Raw genomic sequence first — 19,263 nt, 5'->3', positions numbered from 1 at the left:
AGCATCACCACAATAGACAACACAGAATAAATAACCGGACAACAGGACAAGGCTCCTAAGGGAAGGGTGAACCAAACTGGCATTAACCAAATCAGTGCAGCCCTCTCAGGGTGGCACAGTTGTGACTGGAGAGGACTCCCACATGCACAAACGTTACAGTAAAAGGGACCAATGACTTACAGCTTCATGGTCCAAATAAAGAGTCCATTAAGCAATCACAGGGCAGCGACTTGTCTGCCTCAATTGCTTCATCGCTTGCACGAACTGACTGCCTAGAGAATGAGTTTTCATTTGGCCTGACTGCACACTGCATTTATAACAGCAGTGGCATCGAAATTTAAAACAGGAGACAGTAACCATGTAGAGCTTTAAACAAATTTACAAAACCACATGCTTTGTCATTCAGCAGGAAGGCGTAAATCAACCAGGTCTTAGACACAGCTGGTTGTCCTTCAAAGGCCACATAACACGGGCTCTAGACAGCCTTCTGAAACCACCCCTGAAGGGTCTTGTCATTACATCTGCTGTCAAACCTTTGCTTTAGCAGGGCAGTTCATTTGGTTTATATGGCAGCTCTTTATGTTTCAACCAGGAACCACTTAAAGGCTTTTGCAGAGGCCCTCTCATGAAGCGTGTCCTCACAACTGTCCACAAAGGTCAGTCTGTTTGCTGGAACTGGACTGGGTAGAACAAGAAGTCCGTGAAGCTTCTTGCGTTCTCACTGAAGTCCGAAAACAGAGGACTGAACGCATTAGTCTCAGGACCGGTGGCCTAAGGATGGCAAAGACCCAAGGGTCAATTATAGAGTTGATTGATAAAAATCTAAGAGCTTGGAGGTCCAACTTTTCCTTTCGGGAAGAGGTTTCATTCATATAAGCAAAGATCTGAAAGAAACAGAGAGGAAATGATGTTAGTTCTACATTGTAAGCAAGCTGACTTAAATGTGTCACCTCTTGAGAGTTAGCCTTGTTTTGTGTGGTAGTGGCAATGGAAGGGTGGCTGCCAAAAATCTACATAAATCATAACAATCATTTTCCTGTGAACTTAATGAAAACAAGTACTCTAAGGGTTACAATTAACATTGGCATCACACAAAACTTTCTAGTCTTATCATTGGGAATGGAGGGAAATTAATCAACTTTTCTTGGCACCTAGAATAGAATCTGTTTTCCCTTCATATGGTCTCATTATACAGCCCAAATTGACCTCAACTACATGATCTGCTTATAACCTCTGAGGTAGGATTTCAGGTGTGAGTCACGGTGCTTTGCCAAATAGAATATTTTAATAACATCAGCAGTAATGATAATATTTGTAGCTCCAATTTATCAATAGCCCCAAATACATGTTGTGAAACACACCAGGTCATGAACCTGCTTTCTTCCTAGTCCTATGGAAACTGTAACAGATGAGGAAGTGAGTTTCAGGAATGTTAAGAATAACATGTTACACTTCCTTCCAAATATCTGGCCTGATGTGACCATCACGATTCATCAAGAGAGAGCAATGGAGCGAATCACCTGGAAAGCTTTGGCTTGAATTTAACTCTGTCTGTAAGTCTGGTATCTATCAGAGACAAGACACTGTGAGCCTGTAAGGGTGATATCACACCACCTACACAGGGTCCTGGGAAACAACACGTTAGCTTCTTCAATGGTGCTCCTGTAATACATGCTCTCCAAAGTAAGTGAGTTGTGACCTCATGTCACCAGTGAGAACACAGAGGTACTGAAGAGTGAGGTCACTTGCCAAAGACCTAAGGCTGCTTAGGCCTAGTAAGGGTACAAGTCCAAGACTTCTGGTGCTGGTATGGTGCTCGGTATGTGTTACCCCCCGGGCAGTATTACAGCAGGGGCCTTCAGGGTGATGTCCTAATCTCTGGGATGTGGACAGCTGCATTCTTATACTTGGATCAGCATTTTCAAACCAGTACTGCTGCTCTAATCTGACTCAGTGCAGCAGTTTGGTCAGATTGGCAGGGAACAGTACATACTTGGTATCTATACCTCGTAGTTCCAGCCTACAGAGAGGAGAAGATTGAATGTGGATCACACCTCATCATCTAACTAACACATAATTCTTAATTCTCCAGGGGTCCTCTGCCCTAGTCAATGACTTAGGGAAGCTATCCACTTCTTCCCTGACACTCTTTTCCCAAAATAACTCATTCCTTCCCTTTTTCCTGGTACTTAACTCTGCAGCATCTGGGAACTGGATGTACCAAACAAATTGTAGGGAGAGAGAAAAGCAGTCATGTTCGGGTTGCTTATGTTAGGACAATAGCGGGAAGGTTTGGCAGCCAGAGGTGTTTATGCCAGAGGATCTTGGCATGAGGAATGGAGAAAAGAGTTGGCAGATGAGTAAGGAAAAAGAAGAATTGATGGTGGGCTTGGGCTTTGCAGACCTTGGAGAGAAGAGTTAGGTAGGGTTATGCAATGGGGCAATAGTTTTCTAGTCTGCTACATTCCTCTGGATGCAAAATATTCAGTATGATGTGTTCAAGAGGTCAGCTCGGAGGCAGAAACTCAGTAATAGTGTACATAATTCGGATCAATTAAAATACATCACACACACACACACACACACACACACACACACACACACACTGTACGTGTAAGTAATAGCACTTTGTTGTAGAGTCATGGCTGTCTCTGATCTGGTTTAGTGGAGAACAATGCTGAGTTGGACATGCAAGGCAAGCAGTGTGGATAGGAATCAGCACCCTCATCACCAGCTCCACTCATGAAGATGAGTCAGGTTTTCAGTGCAGAACAACCTACGTCATAGTTGCTGATCTTGTAGAGTGTGCCAGGATAATGAGAAGTGAGTGCTGGTAATGCTGGAACAACTCTGTGCTGTTTCTTTTCCTTTTCATCCATTATGGTGGGTACATTTTAGAATTGGTTAAAATATGCATTTCAGAAGCTAGCTACTACTCTGTAGGAGAGGATGCAATTCTTTTACATTTAGAAGAGAGGTCAACTTCAGACACCCTTGATGCTCTTTATGTAGGATCCATCTTCTGCCCCCATCTCCCCTACAGTCCTTATCTTCTGACTGCAATACCACATTTGCTCTTCTGCATTATGGAGTCAATGCTTTTTGTTTTTTAGGTTGTGCTGAAATCCACATAACATGAAATGCAACATTATTTTTTAACACTTTCAAACTGCACAATTTAGTGGTACTAAGTGCATTTAACACTGCCATGTAACTTCTATAGTTATAATTTTTATACATCATGATATTTTATGATGTGAGTTTTTTTTTTCTTTATGGTTCTGGCACTTGAACGGAGGGCCTCACATATGCTTGGCAAACAAACCGAGCTACATTCTCAACCCTCTTATGAGGTTTAGATATCTAAAAGTCTCTAGTTGGGGAGAGACTGCCCCTCCTTGGGATGGCTAATTATTGCAACCAACAAAGGGCTCCAGGAAGAATATGTCTTTGCTGCACACATTACTAATCAGTCCTGACATACATTTCTTCTGTAGACCCCACAACTCATAGAAATGTTCTCCTTAAGGATCCAAGGTCCTGTTCCCAGGCAAATAAGGGCTGCCCTGTAGTTGATGGCCTGCCATAATTACCCAAGTTTGCCAATCCCAATCCTTTCGCCTTGACATGCCTTTCTTGCAGAAATCCCAATAAAGGCTGCAGCTCAGACTCTGCCATCCCTCTGCCTCTTCTTCATCCTGACCTGAGTACTGGCCCTGTCTGGATTTCTCATCAATTTCCTCTTGGAAATGCACTTGACTGATTTTAATGTGAAAAACAGTACCTATTACCACCACCTGCTTTGAAACTCCAAGTGTGGACCTCTATGCACTGGCACTTCCTCCCTCCCTATGGCTGATCCTCAGTTGTTAAAAAACAGCTGACCTGTGAGAGACACAGGTATTCATTAGTGATGCTTTGGTGATGTTCTAAAATTTAAATTCAGTGGTTTGTGGGAATGCATGTGCCTTCTGGAGTACACTACCAATATACTTGCTATGAGAAAAGTACCAGGTATTAGTCTAATGTGTCCAGTGAGTTAACTGCTTGACACCCCCTGCCCCAGGTTTGCAAAGACTACAGAGCTGTAATACTTATGGAATGACACAGATGGGAAACAGTTGGGAATCTGCTATTTCAGCCATGTCTGAGGCAGCCACCCATGGAAAGCTTCATCTTGGCAGTGGCCAGGGTTTATCATTTAACTATTCTCCTATCTTTAATGCCATACAAAGCGGTTTTAGAATTCTAGAGTGAATGAGCACTTCATTTGGCTCATCAATGAAATCCTTGGGGTGAGGGAGGGAGATTTAAAACATTCAGTTGCCTTGTTTCTTTGATGTATTCAGTCCTGGTTAAGGCATGGGCTTCCGGGAGTCTAATAACCTCCCCACAGGAGTGCAGACTCATTTCAGAGAGAAGGAAGCCAAGGTTTAAAAGACTAAGTTACTTTGCCTAAGGAGTCAAACTGCAGTGGTGGAGCTCCAACTTTGATGTCAGTCCCTAGGCAGGATCCTAACAGGTGTATGCAAACCTTTGACACAAAGCACCATATGAAATTCACAAGTGACTACCTGAACTGGAGATGCGCAGACACTTCTGTTTGAGGGTGTCATGATGGTCTGCAGCTGTCACTCTTCCGTTTAGAGATGGAAAAACTGTGGACACTTTACAAAGTTGCTCTTTGGCTCTCCCTGGGGCTTTCTTCACCAATACTGACCAACACTAACTTGAACACAGCACTTACTGTGTTCATCTGCCTTCTGAAAGATGTGGTGGTGTCCTAGCTATAGGCCTTGCACAATTAACTCCCAATTAGTTGTTTTTGTTGTTGTCGTGATGATGGTGGTGGTGGTGGTGGGCATGCTTAAAGAAATCCTTTCTCCCCAAACATGTCTGTGGTACAAAGAAACTGAAGCCCACTTTGCATTGACATGGCTCCAGCATGAGCACGGCCTTGGCATTGTGCATCTCAAGGACGTCAATGGCATCAGAGTGCTAAGTCTATAGCTCTGGGTTGATACGGTCCAGGACGGTGGCTCTGAGTATTCATCCACCCAGATGGCTTTGGAGTGATCAGTGTGGAAGGCTAGGAGGGGGCCATCCAGATCTCTGATAAGTAGACAGATAGGGAGAGGAGCCACAAACAAATAATAAAGTTGGCAAACTTCCAACTTTTTCTTCATATTCCTGACTGAAGACAAAGACCTTAAAGACCTGTCTTTTTCTCCCACTAATTGCCCCTCTCCCTGGTGGTCCCTCCCCCACTACCCTAGCCCCACTGGTGAACCAGCAAGACAAGTTCAAGGCTGGATCAGGGCACATTTACCTCAAACTTGTAGACCTATCATTCTCTCTGTCTTTGTCCAGACTGACCAACACTAAACTGGGGCAGGAAGACTCCTCACAGACCCTTAAGCCCAGCCTACCTTTCAGGAGAGGTGGGACTTCAGCTTCCCCAGCCCGCCTCTGCTGTGTATTTCTCTCTGTGTACCTGCTGTACATGTATTTCCTCTCCTCTAATAAATGCCTTTCTTCACCTGTTGACTCTGTCTGCTGTGTCCGAGACTTTTCCCTATTGCTATCTGTTACACTGGAGATCCTCCCTGCCTTTTAATTCCCTATCTGGCAGAGTAAACACACTCAGACAAGGCCCCAGACAGCAACACTCGTATTACCCATGGAGCAGAAGTCAACACCCCTTGTCACACTAAGTTTGAGCCTTCCCTAAATGCTCTTTTTTTTTTCTAGCTCTTCATATTACACACATATCCGAATCTCAGAGTGCATAGTCCTATTTTCAATTTAGGGAACAGTTTTAGGTAGCAAAATGCTGTCAGAGAGATGGAGTTTGGTGAACTCTAGTGATGTGGTGGAGGTGCAATAGACTTTGGTTCAAGATCTGGATGGGGACTGGTGGTCAGAAACCCAAAACAGGGGACAGAAGAGGCCAAGTGAACAGAGCATGTTATATATTAACTGAGAGTTAAGCCACTACCTGGAAAAAGATCTGTTGATTGCGTTCTTGAATCATGGTATCTATTTGTTTTTAAGTTCATTCTGTGATGGGCTGTTGATATTTGAAAGAAGAAGGAAGCGATCTTAAAAAGCTGTGATAATATGGGTTTTTGTTGTAGTTGTTTTGTAAAGCTGGGGTCCTGGCCTGAAGTAAGAGTGAAGATACAACTAGCTGAAAATGTAGATATAAAACTCTAATTCTCTGTTGGGAAAAACATGATTCTTCTTACAGATTGCATTTAAAAACCATCATAACTGTGCCTATATTTACAGTCACCACTGAAGAATAGCAAATCAGTAAAGCAGAAGATGTCAGATGAAAACACATATACACAGGAACGTTCTCTGAAAAGGAAATGTGTATTTAAATAGTCCCAACAATTGTCAAACACATCACTAATGATGTCTCAATGATAAAGGGCATTCCAGTTGTTCATGGACATCCACTTATATACCACCACATTAAGTTCTCTGTGGGCACCAAGAGATTTCTAGGTTTCTCTTTCATCGTTACCTGAATTTTTATAGTTTATATTCTTGTGACTGGCTAATTTCATTCCAGATTTTCACCACCTAGTTACATGACATTTTACACAAGAAAACCAATAACAAACTGGAAATACCAGGATTGTTTGCTTCATTTTTTCTATAGTGTAAAGATCAGATTTCCACTAATCAGATTTACTTAGAAATTCTAACCCTGGAGAATGTGTAAAGATGAAGATATTTCTAGAGTGAGCCAATGGTAGGCTCTTGAAATTTCAGGAGTGAATAAAATGGATAAACACTTTATCCTAATGGCATGTCAAAAACAGTTTAAAACAACCAGAAGCTAACCACAATTAGCAAAGTGCTGAGAAAGTGGCTGGATGTAGGTTGAAAATTGAGGCACAAACAGTATTTGAAACAAGAATGGGAGGCTTATATGTTTCCTGTGTTCTGTTCCATTTGGGGAAGAAAAACAGCTTCTATTTATCACCATGAAATGATGACAACAGCTGATTAACATAAGGAGGAATCTATTAATTTATACAATACTCATTTAGTGAATAAACAGTTTGGAATATGTTGTTGGTCTCATGCATGATTTCATATTGGACAGCCAAAGTAATGTCATTTCCTACACACCACTTGCATTTTTAATCACCAAAGAAATCAAAGGAAGGTTTTATGTGAGGGGCAATCTGATTATTTCTTAATTTAGAGTAGCATTTACACTAGCCAATCTCCTAAAATCTCAGTCCCAGGCTTGCATTTCACAGGACTGTGGAGAAGGAAAATGAAGCAACATGATTGTGCTAACATGGAAAACAAAACAAAACAAAACAAAACAGTGCTTACATGCTGTTTTATTATTTATTTATTTTTTTGTTTTTCAAGGCAGGGTTTCTCTGTGTAGCTTTGGAGACTGTCCTGGAACTGGCTCTTGTAGATCCATCTGCCTCTGCCTCACGAGCGCTGGGATTAAAGGCATGTGCCACCACCACCCGGCCATGCTGTTTCATTTTTAAAGCTAGTAAGTGGGCATGAAGAGACAAGGTGGTCCGAATATTTATAATACTCTCACAATTCTTTGGAAAACCATAATTGGATCTTCTCCCATGTTACTCTTGGAATGAGGACATTTCTTTCAGACATTATTGCTATTCATACATAATGGTCTCAGTGCTTCAGCACTTTCCATGCTGGCTCTACCACCCCCTAGCTGCAGGCTCAGGACAAAGTTACTTGACTCATCTGCACAACTGGATACATCTTGGAGGTTACTATGAAAATAATGATTTGCTGTAAAAATTAACACTCAGAACCCTAAGTCTTTTGGGTGTCACCACAACGATACATCAGGCTGAATTGACTCCATCTCATTGTGTTGGGCATTCTCTCACCCCCCTAATTTTGAGAGTTTTATTTCCTGAACGTTGGAGGCCCTAGACTGACAGATATCCTAGAAGGAAGGATTCCTCTCTGCTCATAACCTGGGATGATGGCTGGCATTAGCAGTTCATTACTAATTCTGGATTTCCTAAGTCCCATCTTCCTCCACAGCCAGAGAGCTGCAGAAATGACTGGGGTCTCACCAGCTCTGGCCATTAATGCTACTCCTTGCTGCTAGAGATCTGACACACTTTTGAAAAACATAGAAAACCGTTCTTGCTATTCTGAGAAAAAAAAAAAAAAAGGAAATGGCCTCAAACAAAAAACACTCTTCCCATAAAGCTAAACATAGGAGCCATGTTGGTTTCTAAATCACAACATTCCACAACACAAAGTCTATTGCTGGGTGCCCAGGGAAATGCCATCTTCCACAGCCTAATTCATTATTTAAGAGGGCACCCTGACCAGCTCTATCTCATTCCCCACTAAGTATAACTTACCAATTCAGACCATGTTCTCCCATGACAGAGGAGAGGTATAAATGTGAGGGTAATGGGGAGCAGAGCAAAGATAACATGGCCTAGAAGGGGGAGTTCCTTGGGGGCGGGATTCATATCTGAATCTCTTGCTGTCCTTGAGGATGTGTAGAAGACACCAATCAGAAGCACTGATGAGGGCAGAAGACAGGAAAGAGCTGTTTCTGCAGCTTCTACAAGTGAGAGCTTCCATTAGCCAGCATCCATGTCATCCTTTTCCAAATCTCCAGTTTACAGCTTTCTGTGAGAGGCCAGAAGGCCCCAACTTTGACTCTGCTTCCACATTAGACTTTAGGAGCTCAGGGTCTATTTTAGAACTACTTTATTCAGAGCTAATGGTCCCTCTAACTGGGCAGCACTCACGCTTCTACCCTGGCCCTGCCTCGTTTCTCAGGCAGCCTTCCCTGCTTCCCTGAGATATACCAGCTGTTACTATACATATCTTCCTGCTCACAAAGGGAACAGCTACAGAACGGAGAGCGTCTTTGTGTATTCCTGGCAGTGACATCAAGAGATATTTTATAAGAGGTTACAAGTGTCTCCTGTGAGAGATGACAAAAACAGCACGCGACAGTTGGTCCTTTCCTCTCGTTTTCACGACCACACAGACTTGTACTCTAATATGTAAACCGGTGAGCCTGTCAACTACATTTTTAAATTTAAAGTCAAATGAAAGAGACCGTAAAACTTCTACACCCAGAACCCCCTGAATGCTGTGGGTCAGCATGTACATTTTGGCCAGGAGAAATGAAAGCACCAGGGGACAGGGGCTTTAAGGCCAGCAAACTGGACTCCATGGAGAAAGTTCCTGTAGAGCATAGAAGAAGTGCTAACTTAGCAACGTTCATTAGCAAAGGCTGGGGGCGGAAGGAAGTGAGTAAAGGTGAAAAGGAAAAGCAGCGAAAGCAACAGACCTTTATAAGCTAGGGCATTTTTTTCTTCAAGTTGCCAATATGTGCCCGGACGTGGAAAGGGTGGGGTGAAAGGAGTTTGAGAAAGCTGCATGTGGCTGGGCTGTGGAAAGAAACGAGTGACTTACTGTGAAAGGCAAGGAGCAGATGGCGAAGGTGATGGTCATAATGGCCAGGAGAATGAGGTGGTCCGCCTCCTCTGCCATCGAAGTCCTTTCTCCTCTCCTGCGTGACCCAGGACCCCCCGGGCCACCGCTGGATGATCCACAGCGGCTTCTTTTGCTCCGACGGTGCATACGGACGAGATTAAGGATGACGCTGAAGTTGCAGGCGAGCACCGCCAAGATGAGCAGCAACAGCACCGTGGCGTACAGCTGCAGGTATGCAGTCCGCCCGTGCCGGATAAAGCACCACGTCCCGGGACAGTATTGGACGTACTCCCCGTAGTTGAGCAGCGGCAGGGAACAGAAGAGCAAGGAGACCGCGTAGATGGCGGGCAGTACCGCCAGGCCCCCGCGACGCGAGAAACGACGTCGGTAGAAGTAAGGGTGCCCGATGGAGAGGTAGCGCTCCAGGGCCATGGCGAAGAGCATGAGCATCGTGGCCAGACTGAAGAAGGTCATAGTGAAGGCGAAATAGGTACAAACGCGGCTTTTGGGAGCCAGGGCCACCAGGGTCTGGTTCCGCGCATAGGAAGCTAGCACCACGGGGCTGATGAGGCAGGTCCCAAGCAGGTCGGTGAGCACCAGCTCTGTCACTAGCACGTGGAACAAGGAGATGGAGGTTCTGCTGCCCGCACTGCATCCCGTGTCCCCGCGCCAACGGCGCGCTAGCAGCGCCAGCGCGATAAGGTTCCCCACAACCCCAGCCGAGAACATCACCGAGCTGATAGCTGGACTTTCGCCCGAGGGAAGCCACTGACGACTCTCGCAGTCCTCCACTCGCACGGAGTCATTGGAGGCATTGTGCATGGTGTAGGGCTTGGAAGAAGAGATGCGCTCTCCTCTAGGCTGGTACCTTGACAGCAGGAGGGTCTGAAGGTCACAGCGCTCCCAGACACAGAAGGGGAAAGCAGAGGGACCGAAATCCAGAGCTCCCTTCCGGCCCCCAGCTCGCTCCAAGTTCCAAGGGTAGCCTCGCTCGGGTCTACCGCCTGCGCGCCCAGTGGCCACTTCCCTGAAGCTTCGGGTCACCCTCGAGGCTTCTGTGCCTCACGGGCTCTAGCTCTAGCTGCTGGCCCGAGCTTAGAGGAGCAGCACCCCCGCCCCCCTGCCACCGCCCGCACCGTCCGGGAGGCGGGTCCAGTAGTTGCTTCCAGGCTAGCAGCTTCCATTGTCTGGGAGCTGTAGAGACACACTAGCTGTGATCCAGAAGAGGGCCCCAGCATCCACCCTGTGACAGGCTGGCCTGTAGGGTCTTCATTCCCGCGGGGTACCCAGGATGGAAGTTGCAGGACTGTCTTACTTCAGCTCCGAAGCCTTTAACCCTTGCAGGGTAGTAAGGCGGCTGCGGGTAAGTGGAAAACAAACCAACTCACCAAACTGAATTTGGGAGGACCTAGTCCTGTGAGATGTGGAGAACAGAGGAACTAAGACTTCAAGACAACTTGAAGTAAGAACAATATGATAGAGGTTGTGGTTTTTCTTTTCTTTCTTTTTTTAACATTCCCAAGAAGACATTCAACAAGGGTGAAACAAAAACCGGAAGGAAGTGAAAGCAAGCCTGTCCATCCAAGGAATGGGACCATGTACACACCGAGAGCCGCCTGATGTACAGTTAGTTGCTTTGATTCAGTTACGAGCATTTCATTTTTTCCTATGTCAACACTAACACATGACCACTTGCTCAAACAACCTAAACAAAACAAAACAGGAACGGTTCTTGTAATAGTCTAGAGTCATGCTTGTGGCCACAGATCGAAAACAACTGCTCTTTAATGTTGTCTACTCAAGCTCAATCTTGAAGAAACTGTTGATAGGTTGTTTAGGCGTTCATTCATCTTTTCACAGTCAGTTAACCATAAGGGTCTATTGGAAAGACTCATTCCTGGGAGTGTGCTGGTAATTGCCCACTTTCACAATGGAGCAGACAGAAATAGTTGCTTGGCATCTGTTGTCATAGTGACAGAGGAGTGAAAATGCATGGATGTTTTGAAATTTTCAAATTCAGCTTGACAGACAATGTAGGCAATTATAGGCTACTTGGAAAAGCATATTTCACGTGGGAAAAGAGACTGCTTTGAGAAAGGTTTGCACAGGAGCCTGGTAAAAAGAAAAAGCAAAGGAAACATTACTTGCAGAGCACATCTTGCTTCCGTGATTCAGCTCACCATGATTCTGGCTTGGGGACTGGAGGACAGAGAGAGGGTTTTCTAACAAAGTAAGGCAAGAAGATTTTTAATTTTTTTTTTTTTTTGGTTTTTCATTTTACATACCAGCCAAAGTTCAGTTCCCCCTCCTCTGTCCCCTTCCACCTCCTATCCACCCTCCTATCCACTCGTCAGAGAGGGTGTGGCCTCCCATGGGGAGTCAATTAAGCCTGGCATATCCAGTTGAGGTAGGACCAAGTCCCTCCCCTCTGCATCAAGGCTGAGCAAGGTATCCCACCATAGGGAATGGGCTCCAAAAAGCCAGTTCATGCATCAGGGATAAATCCTAGTCCCACTGCCAGGAGTTTCACAAACAGATCAAGCCACACAACTATCACCCACCCATGCAGGTTCCCCAGCTGTCAGTCTAGAGGCCAGGAGCTTCCACTAGCTCAGGTCAGCTGTCCCTGTTGGTTTCCCCATCATGATCTTGATCCCCCTTGCTCATATAAATCCTTCACCCTCTCTTCAACTGGATTCTAGGAGCTTGGTCCAGTGCTTGGCTGTGGATCTCTGCGTTTGCTTTTATCAGTTACTGGATGAAGGCTCTCTGATGACAATTAGTCTAGTCACCAGTCTGATTACAGGAGAAGGCCAGTTCAGTTCTTTTATTCACCACTATTGCTAGGAGTCTTAGCTGGGGTCATCCTTGTGGATTCCTGGAAGTTTCCCTAGAACCAAGTTTCTCTCTAATCCCATAATGGCTCTCTCTATCAAGATGTCTCTTTCATCAGGCAAGCAAAACTTAGTTGCAAACCCTACAGACTCATTTTTGCACAGAAGCAGCTATTCACTCCATTGCTAAACTTCATAGGGCATGGAGGGAGTGGGTGTCAAAACTCCACTAGTTTTCTTTCAGGCTGTAAACTGCAGGCTAGTGGTACCCTCAACCCAGTCACCCAAAATGGACTATTCCGCATCTCAATCTTGTCCCAAGCAGTTGGGCAAATGAGAAGAATCAACATGATTCTGCTGCAGTGTTTTTCACTGTGTTTATTTTCCAAATGCTTTTTACATACTTTCTGTTTTCATAATCTGTTTGTAACCAAAGCCTCTTGTTGCACTATTTCTGTATATTTGCCTATAGGTTTTCACTAGATAAGTACATGGTGGCAGGACTTGGATGAGTTTAGTGGATGCCAGAGAACAACTGGAGATCCTAATCCCACACTTTGCCTGTAACTTGCTAGTCTCCACCCCTACTCGGTTGTATACTGTGAAAAGATTCTCACAGAGGTATGTGGACAATCTAGTTTCTGATGACCAAGCTCTGTTCACATCCTTTCCTAAAGAAAGCCCCCAGACCCTAAGGTATGCACCCATGCATGTGGGGCAGCCTTGGGTAAACCTGGGGGAAGAAACCAGTAGGAATCTGGGAAATGAGGTTAATACAAACATTTGAGCAGGAAATTCCCTGATCTCAGGTGCAATGGAGTTTTTCTACAGTACAGATGGCTTTGCTCTCACTGAGTAATCCTTACTTATGGGCAGATTTGTCACAAAAAGACCAGAGCTGGGTCTTCTAATTCTTGGGAGCTCATATCTTACCAGTTAACCCTACTGGACTGCATGCTTTCAGTTGCTACATACTCAAGTTACCATTTTTGCTTGTTTGTTTCATTCCAGTACTGGACAGAGAGAGGTAGCAGTTCAACTGTGTTTATGTGTTTCAGAAGTCTGGCCAGATGGTTAATTTGCCATCCCTATTTCCTGATCTAGGTCAGATTGGTTCCAGTAAATAGAAGTCTTAACTTGTAGTTAAAAGTGACTTCTTCCTGTCTCTGACTGTCATGTCAGCATCTCAGTTCTATGGCAGTTTATCCAGAGTAGAGAATTTCTTAACAGAAAACACACTAGTGCCCTTACTTCTAGAATTGAGCCACAAAGCTTTGTTAATTTTCAGTTCCTGTTTATGAGGGCATTGTATTTGGGGAACATGTGATTAGTAATTTTGTGTTAACTTGACCAAACATGAGGTGCCCAGGAGCTGATTAAACAGTCTGACCACATCTGGAAGGGTGTTCTAAGAATTTAATAACCACACCTGTGGACTGATGAGCGCAGATATCTGCTCCAGTGAGGGTGGGCCTCATCTGGTCTGTTCGTGGATGAACAGAACTAGAAACATAGAGGAAGGTTGATTCCCAGCTTGATCTGGGGCATTGATCTGCCTTTGCATTCCTGATTCTCAGGCCTTCAGGCTGACTAGAATCTGAAACCCCCACTCTTCAGTTTTGAGACTTCTAGCTATAACATCAGCTTTACAAATAGACACACATAGAGAGAGAGCTATGTGTAAGATAATGGCTGGGGTACAGTCTGAGAAGGTTGTTGCTAGGCAGGTTTGCAGTTTAAGTGTGATGTACACTACTGACAAAAAAAACATGTATCATGTGATTGTTTATCTACAAATACACAGAGAGACACAAAACTATTTGTTCTATTTCTTTGAAGAACTCTGACTAATACATATTACTTGAAATCTAAAATTTATGTTTTTCCTTTACATATCTGTAACTCAAGGGCAAGAAACTTTCTGTTGGTCATTCCTCAAAAGATGCAAAGATAAACATGAAGGAAAAGGAGAACTACACGATCTACATGAAGAAAGCTAACATCAATGCTTCCGTGGTTCTATTTGTATTACCTACATCTTCATGATTTCTTTGCGTGTCTAAATAATTTTTTAAAGAGAATTCTAAGAACACCATCTGTGACCCCCAGACAAATGTCACATTACTTCCTTCTAGCAAACAGAAGTCACTGAAAAATGGAGAGATAGGATTTAATGGATGTTTTGGTGACAGTCCGTGGAGGATCTGTTTTCTTGCATGTGAAGTTTCTAGGCTGCCTGCTGGTGGATGCTTCCTGCCTCCACCCCTGTCATTCCCATACTTTGGACTGGTGTAGCCAGGCTCTTCCCCTTGAAGGGAAGACCACAATGTTTGTCACTATATTTGGTTCTTGCTTTGAGCCTAAACCTCATTAAGGACCAGCTCGAATGGCAGCCAGAGTGGAACTCTGGTTGTAGAGGAGAGAAAGGACAGATCAGGACTATGAAGATAAACTAGAACCCATGAAGGACTGAAGCCTTTGAGGATAAATTGGATCTGCATTTGTCTTTACTACCTCCAGCCTTAGTGGCATTAGTATCCCACAGAAAAGCTTGATGATCTAAAAGTGTGTTTGGCTTCAGACTTAAAGAAACCATTGGTGGAGACTAAGAAGTTTCAGGTCCAGGTGATGTCCTATTAAGCAAGAACAGGGGGAGTGTGTGAAAGCTATTAACAAGTCCAGGGCCTTGCATTTTTTTTCTTTAGAACAGGGACACCATAATTTCTTTGCCGCTTTTCAGACTACATGTAACATGTCACTTATGATCAGCACTAGCTTGAGACTGTGCAAGGATTCTGGATGACATTTTCCGCTTGACTTGGATGATGCATGCAAAGTTACCATACAACTCCCCCAAGGGTGAAAGCATTCCATCTGCAGTGAAGGCGGGGCTAAAGGAAAGACAATGTCAGGACATGCTTCCCCCTTCCTTATCTGCTTTCTCATTAGAAAAGCAAAAGGCTTTCCAGGAACATTGAAACAGGCAAAGAAGAGGCTGGAAACAGCTTTTGGATTAGTCACACACACACACACACACACACACACACACACACACACACACACACAGAGAGAGAGAGAGAGAGAGAGAGAGAGAGAGAGAGAGAGAGAGAGAGAGAGAGAGAGAGAGAGAGAGAAAGAGTTCTCATTTGAAGTGGGTGGTGGGTGGTACATTTACTTCCTGGTTTGAAAATTGGTAATGAAGGAGGGAATTAAACAGCATCAAAACTTTCTATAAGACATGTATCTTATGGCAACCAATAGGTCCAAGTGATGAAAGTTCTACTGTATGGAAGATAGTTAACTAATAATGCAGATTGCAAGACAATAAGAAAAACCTACATCCTGCAATCCCTATTAAAACTAGTGATTTAGCAGAAACAGCTGACCTGAACAAGGGGTTGAGCACGGACTCCAAAGTGATAGCTGGGAAACCAGCATAGGACTATTCCAGACCCCCTGAGGGAGGATGTCAGTTTGGAGGTCTAGGCAATCTATGGGGCCTCTGGTAGTGGATCAGTATTTATCCCTAGTATATGAATGGACTTTGGCAGCCCTCTCCTCATAGAGGGATACTGTCTCAGCCTAGACACACGGGGGAGTGTCTAGACCCTGCTCCAAATGATATGACAGACTTTGAAGATTCCCCCCCATGGAAGGCCTCATCCTCCCTGGGGAGCAGAAAGGGGTTGGGATGGGGGGGCAGGGGAGGAGGGGACAGGAGTGAGAGGGAACTCAGATTGATATGTAAAAGCAGCTTGTTTCTAATAATAATAAAAATATCTATTTCCAAAAGAAGACAAAAAATTAGTGAGTTAAGTATGTAAGTATGTGGTTGTTGGGATCTAGAAAGTCACATAAGAAAAAAGTGAACACTACAGAGATTGCTTTCTTATGACTGGGGGTAAAGGGGGATTAATGGTTCAATGAAAAGCTCCAACTGGGCCAACAAGCTCATTGGGTAAAGGCACTTGCCACCAAGCCTGATGACTTGAATTTGATCCCTTCAATCATGTGGTCAAAGGAGAGACCTGGCCCCCAAAAGTTGTCTCCTGACTGCCACACAATGCACTGTGGCACTCATGTGTGTGTGCACACATGAGTGTGATAAATGTATTCTAGTTTTTAAAAGCCCAGACTGTCAACACCTAAGAGTGAATCTTAGCATTCAGTTAATGGTTATTTTCTTTAATTAGAACAAAAAACAACAGGAAAGTATACCCTCTGATACCTTCTAGATGTAAGACCTAAGTGAACTCACGCCTTTTACAGCAGATCCAAATGAGTTCAAGTGGAGCCTGAAGAAGGCAGAAGCAAGCCTCTCAGGAGGGGCAGTCAGATAAGAAGGCTTCATCGAGCCAGTGTGTTTCCAAGAAGAGGGTGGGTTCTAAGGTCTGGAACCAGGTTGTGGTCTGAACAAATGGAGCATAAAAGGGCATTTTGAGAACATTATGTAGAAACCTGCATTTGGACTAGAACTAGGCAGGTGGAACTGTGTGTGTGGAAAGGTAAGGAAACTTGAGACAAGCAAGCAAGTCACACTTCAGTGACACCTCACTCACCAGTGGCTGGGAGGAGGTGAGCCAAGGTGTCTGTCCACAGTAGTAACTTCTCAGTGGTAGCAATATACTATATCATTGTATTTCTCTTGCTTTTATAAAATCATGTATTTTTTAGCATGCACACATCATCTTTATCTTTAATTATTATTTACATATGTAATATGTATGGGTATTTTGTCTGCATGTATGTGTGTGTACCACATGTGTGGGATGGGTAAATTAGATGGGGGAGGACGCACCTCCAAGTAGACAAGGGAGTGTAAGAGCCTGTCTGGGACAAGACTCCACATCTAAAGCAGCAATAAGCCATCTCAATCTTTCATTTCATCCATCAGACCAAAGGAGAAACAAGTAAGCCATCCCCAAATAAGAGTTTGATGGACCATTTCCACCTCTAGATTCTAGGATGAACATATTCACTTGCTGATTCCCTGCCTGTGATCCTAGAGAGTTGTAGGAGTGTCTGAATTTTTTCCAGCTTGGGACCAATGCCCCTGAAAATGTCTCAGGTTCTTCCCATGCCAGCTTTGGTTGCCTTGATTGTTATCTGGGCCCATGAAAATAGAAGAAGAAATTAAAACTTCTTAAGAAGCTGCTCTGCAGCTTTTTGTTTTGCTTCTGGTTCTAAGTAGCTTTGGTGCAAAACTGGGTTACAGGAAAGAGATTATGCACCTTAATTTAAAATCAATTCAAATCCAGCCAACAGGTGAGCCTGGGTTCATTGGTTAGAAAGTGGCTGAGCCAAATGGAACTGGAGGACTGTCCAAAGCTAAACCCCATTTCCTTTTGCAATGGCCAGAGCAGGAGAGACAGATTTCAAGGTTCTTTCTGTTCTGTTTGGTGTTGTGCTGTGTTGTGTTTTGAGACAGCACAGTGCCTCACTTTGTAGCTTCAAACTTGAGATCCTTCTGTCACAGGCTCCCACGTATTAGGATGGCAGGCCCATGCTGCCGAAGCGCTAGCTGGAATGAAGATTCTGTGTAGGATTATTTTCTTCCTGCAGCTCCTCTGCAGCTCTAAAATCTTGACCTCTGGGGAGAGTCCTGAGGAGGTTCACTTTCACAATATTCAAGCACTTGGGCTCCCTCTAGAGGAGCAACATAAGAACCCCTCAAAACTTCATTTGCAAATAACAAGAAAAAAAAATCTGATTTTACCTAGCTATAAAATTTGAAAGTATAAACTTTGAATTATAAAATACAACTTGAACTTTTCTAGTCAGAAACATCCCTTGGAGGTTTTGTGCTCTATAGCACATACAAAATGGCCACAGTCACTGTCTTTGCTACCATATAAGTCCTTTCTGTACAGTAACATAGGAACAATCATTTCCACTTTCTGAACTGTAGTGATCTAATAAGCACTCTGCCCAGTGTGGGGCAGCTAGGTTGCCTGAAATTCTTAAGAATGACCGTTCTTAACTCTCTTCTCCCTCCTCCCTCGTTTCCTTTCATGTGTGTGCTAGACAAGTGCTCTATCATCGAGCTGCCACCTTTGATCAGAGTTTGATGCACTCCATCAAACTGTTATTTGAGTTTCTGCTCATAGAATTACATCTTAGCTGTTAAATTACCAAATTACAGCATGTGATATCCCCTGAGATGATGGCTCATTTCTATGGGATGACCTTGTAGCCGTTCTTTTGAGATAGGCTCTCAATATACAGCCCAAGATGACCCCAAACTAGAGAGATCCTCCTGCCTCTGCATCCTAGTTCATTCCATTCATCTGAAATGGGATTAAAATATGAATTTCAATACATCTACCTAGTGCAGGGTACTACTGTCTTAAAAATGCATTGATGATTTAGTGGGCCAATGTTGTTTAGAATTAATTTGACTTTGGGTGGATAAACATTCTTCTGAGCCTATGGATTTTATTTCCCCTCTTTGATATTCTCTGGAAACCTGGTTCTTACTTTGTTCTTCAGAGCTCAGACATTAGAGGTATAGCAAAGGCGAGGATTCTAATAAGAAACCTTGACTATAACCTTAGGCCTCATAGGGAAGGGTAGGGATGAGTCAGAAGTAAAACTAAACCTATTTTCACACTCTGTCCACAAGGAAAATAAAACCAGTTGAACAGACAGAGAGAGTATACCAAAGAAAAGGAGAGCCCTGCCAGTGAGATGTTATATGCATGTGCTTGTTGGGGTTCTCTGAGCGTGTAACCCCAATTTCTCCTTACCTGGATGGTCCAAAAAACTCATGCCTGGATGAGTTTGGAGTTGTTCAAGACCAGACCTAGTACCACTGTCTTAGTCAGTGTTCTATTGCTGCGAAGAGACACCATGACCTCAGCAACTCTTATAAAGGAAAACATTTAATTGGCTGGCTTACATTTTCAGAGATTTAGTTCACTGTCATCATGGTGAGAAGCAT

The 19,263-nt window shown here is 44.0% G+C and overlaps 1 protein-coding gene across 1 annotated transcript; it reads right to left on the bottom strand.

Moving 5' to 3' along the window:
* Positions 1 to 638: 638 nt before the first annotated feature.
* Ptger2 (prostaglandin E receptor 2) lies at positions 639 to 10,311 on the bottom strand. Its single transcript, XM_027389308.2, has 2 exons — positions 9,469 to 10,311; positions 639 to 884 (listed from the first exon to the last, which is right to left on the bottom strand). Exons 1-2 carry the CDS (start codon positions 10,309 to 10,311, stop codon positions 639 to 641), a joined length of 1,089 nt encoding a protein of 362 aa, XP_027245109.1.
* Positions 10,312 to 19,263: the final 8,952 nt, after the last annotated feature.

Source organism: Cricetulus griseus, assembly GCF_003668045.3.
Source record: "Cricetulus griseus strain 17A/GY chromosome 1 unlocalized genomic scaffold, alternate assembly CriGri-PICRH-1.0 chr1_1, whole genome shotgun sequence".
NCBI classification, from domain to species: domain Eukaryota; kingdom Metazoa; phylum Chordata; class Mammalia; order Rodentia; family Cricetidae; genus Cricetulus; species Cricetulus griseus.
This window is presented reverse-complemented; position numbering and strand designations above follow the sequence as displayed.

Bases quoted from the DNA above. Each gene is read 5' to 3' on its own strand.
- Ptger2 (XM_027389308.2), bottom strand. From the start codon at position 10,311: ATGCACAATGCCTCCAATGACTCCGTGCGAGTGGAGGACTGCGAGAGT. The intron at 885-9,468 runs GTAAGTCACTCG...TGTTTCTTTCAG, and splicing joins TCTGCTCCTTGCCTTTCACA to ATCTTTGCTTATATGAATGA.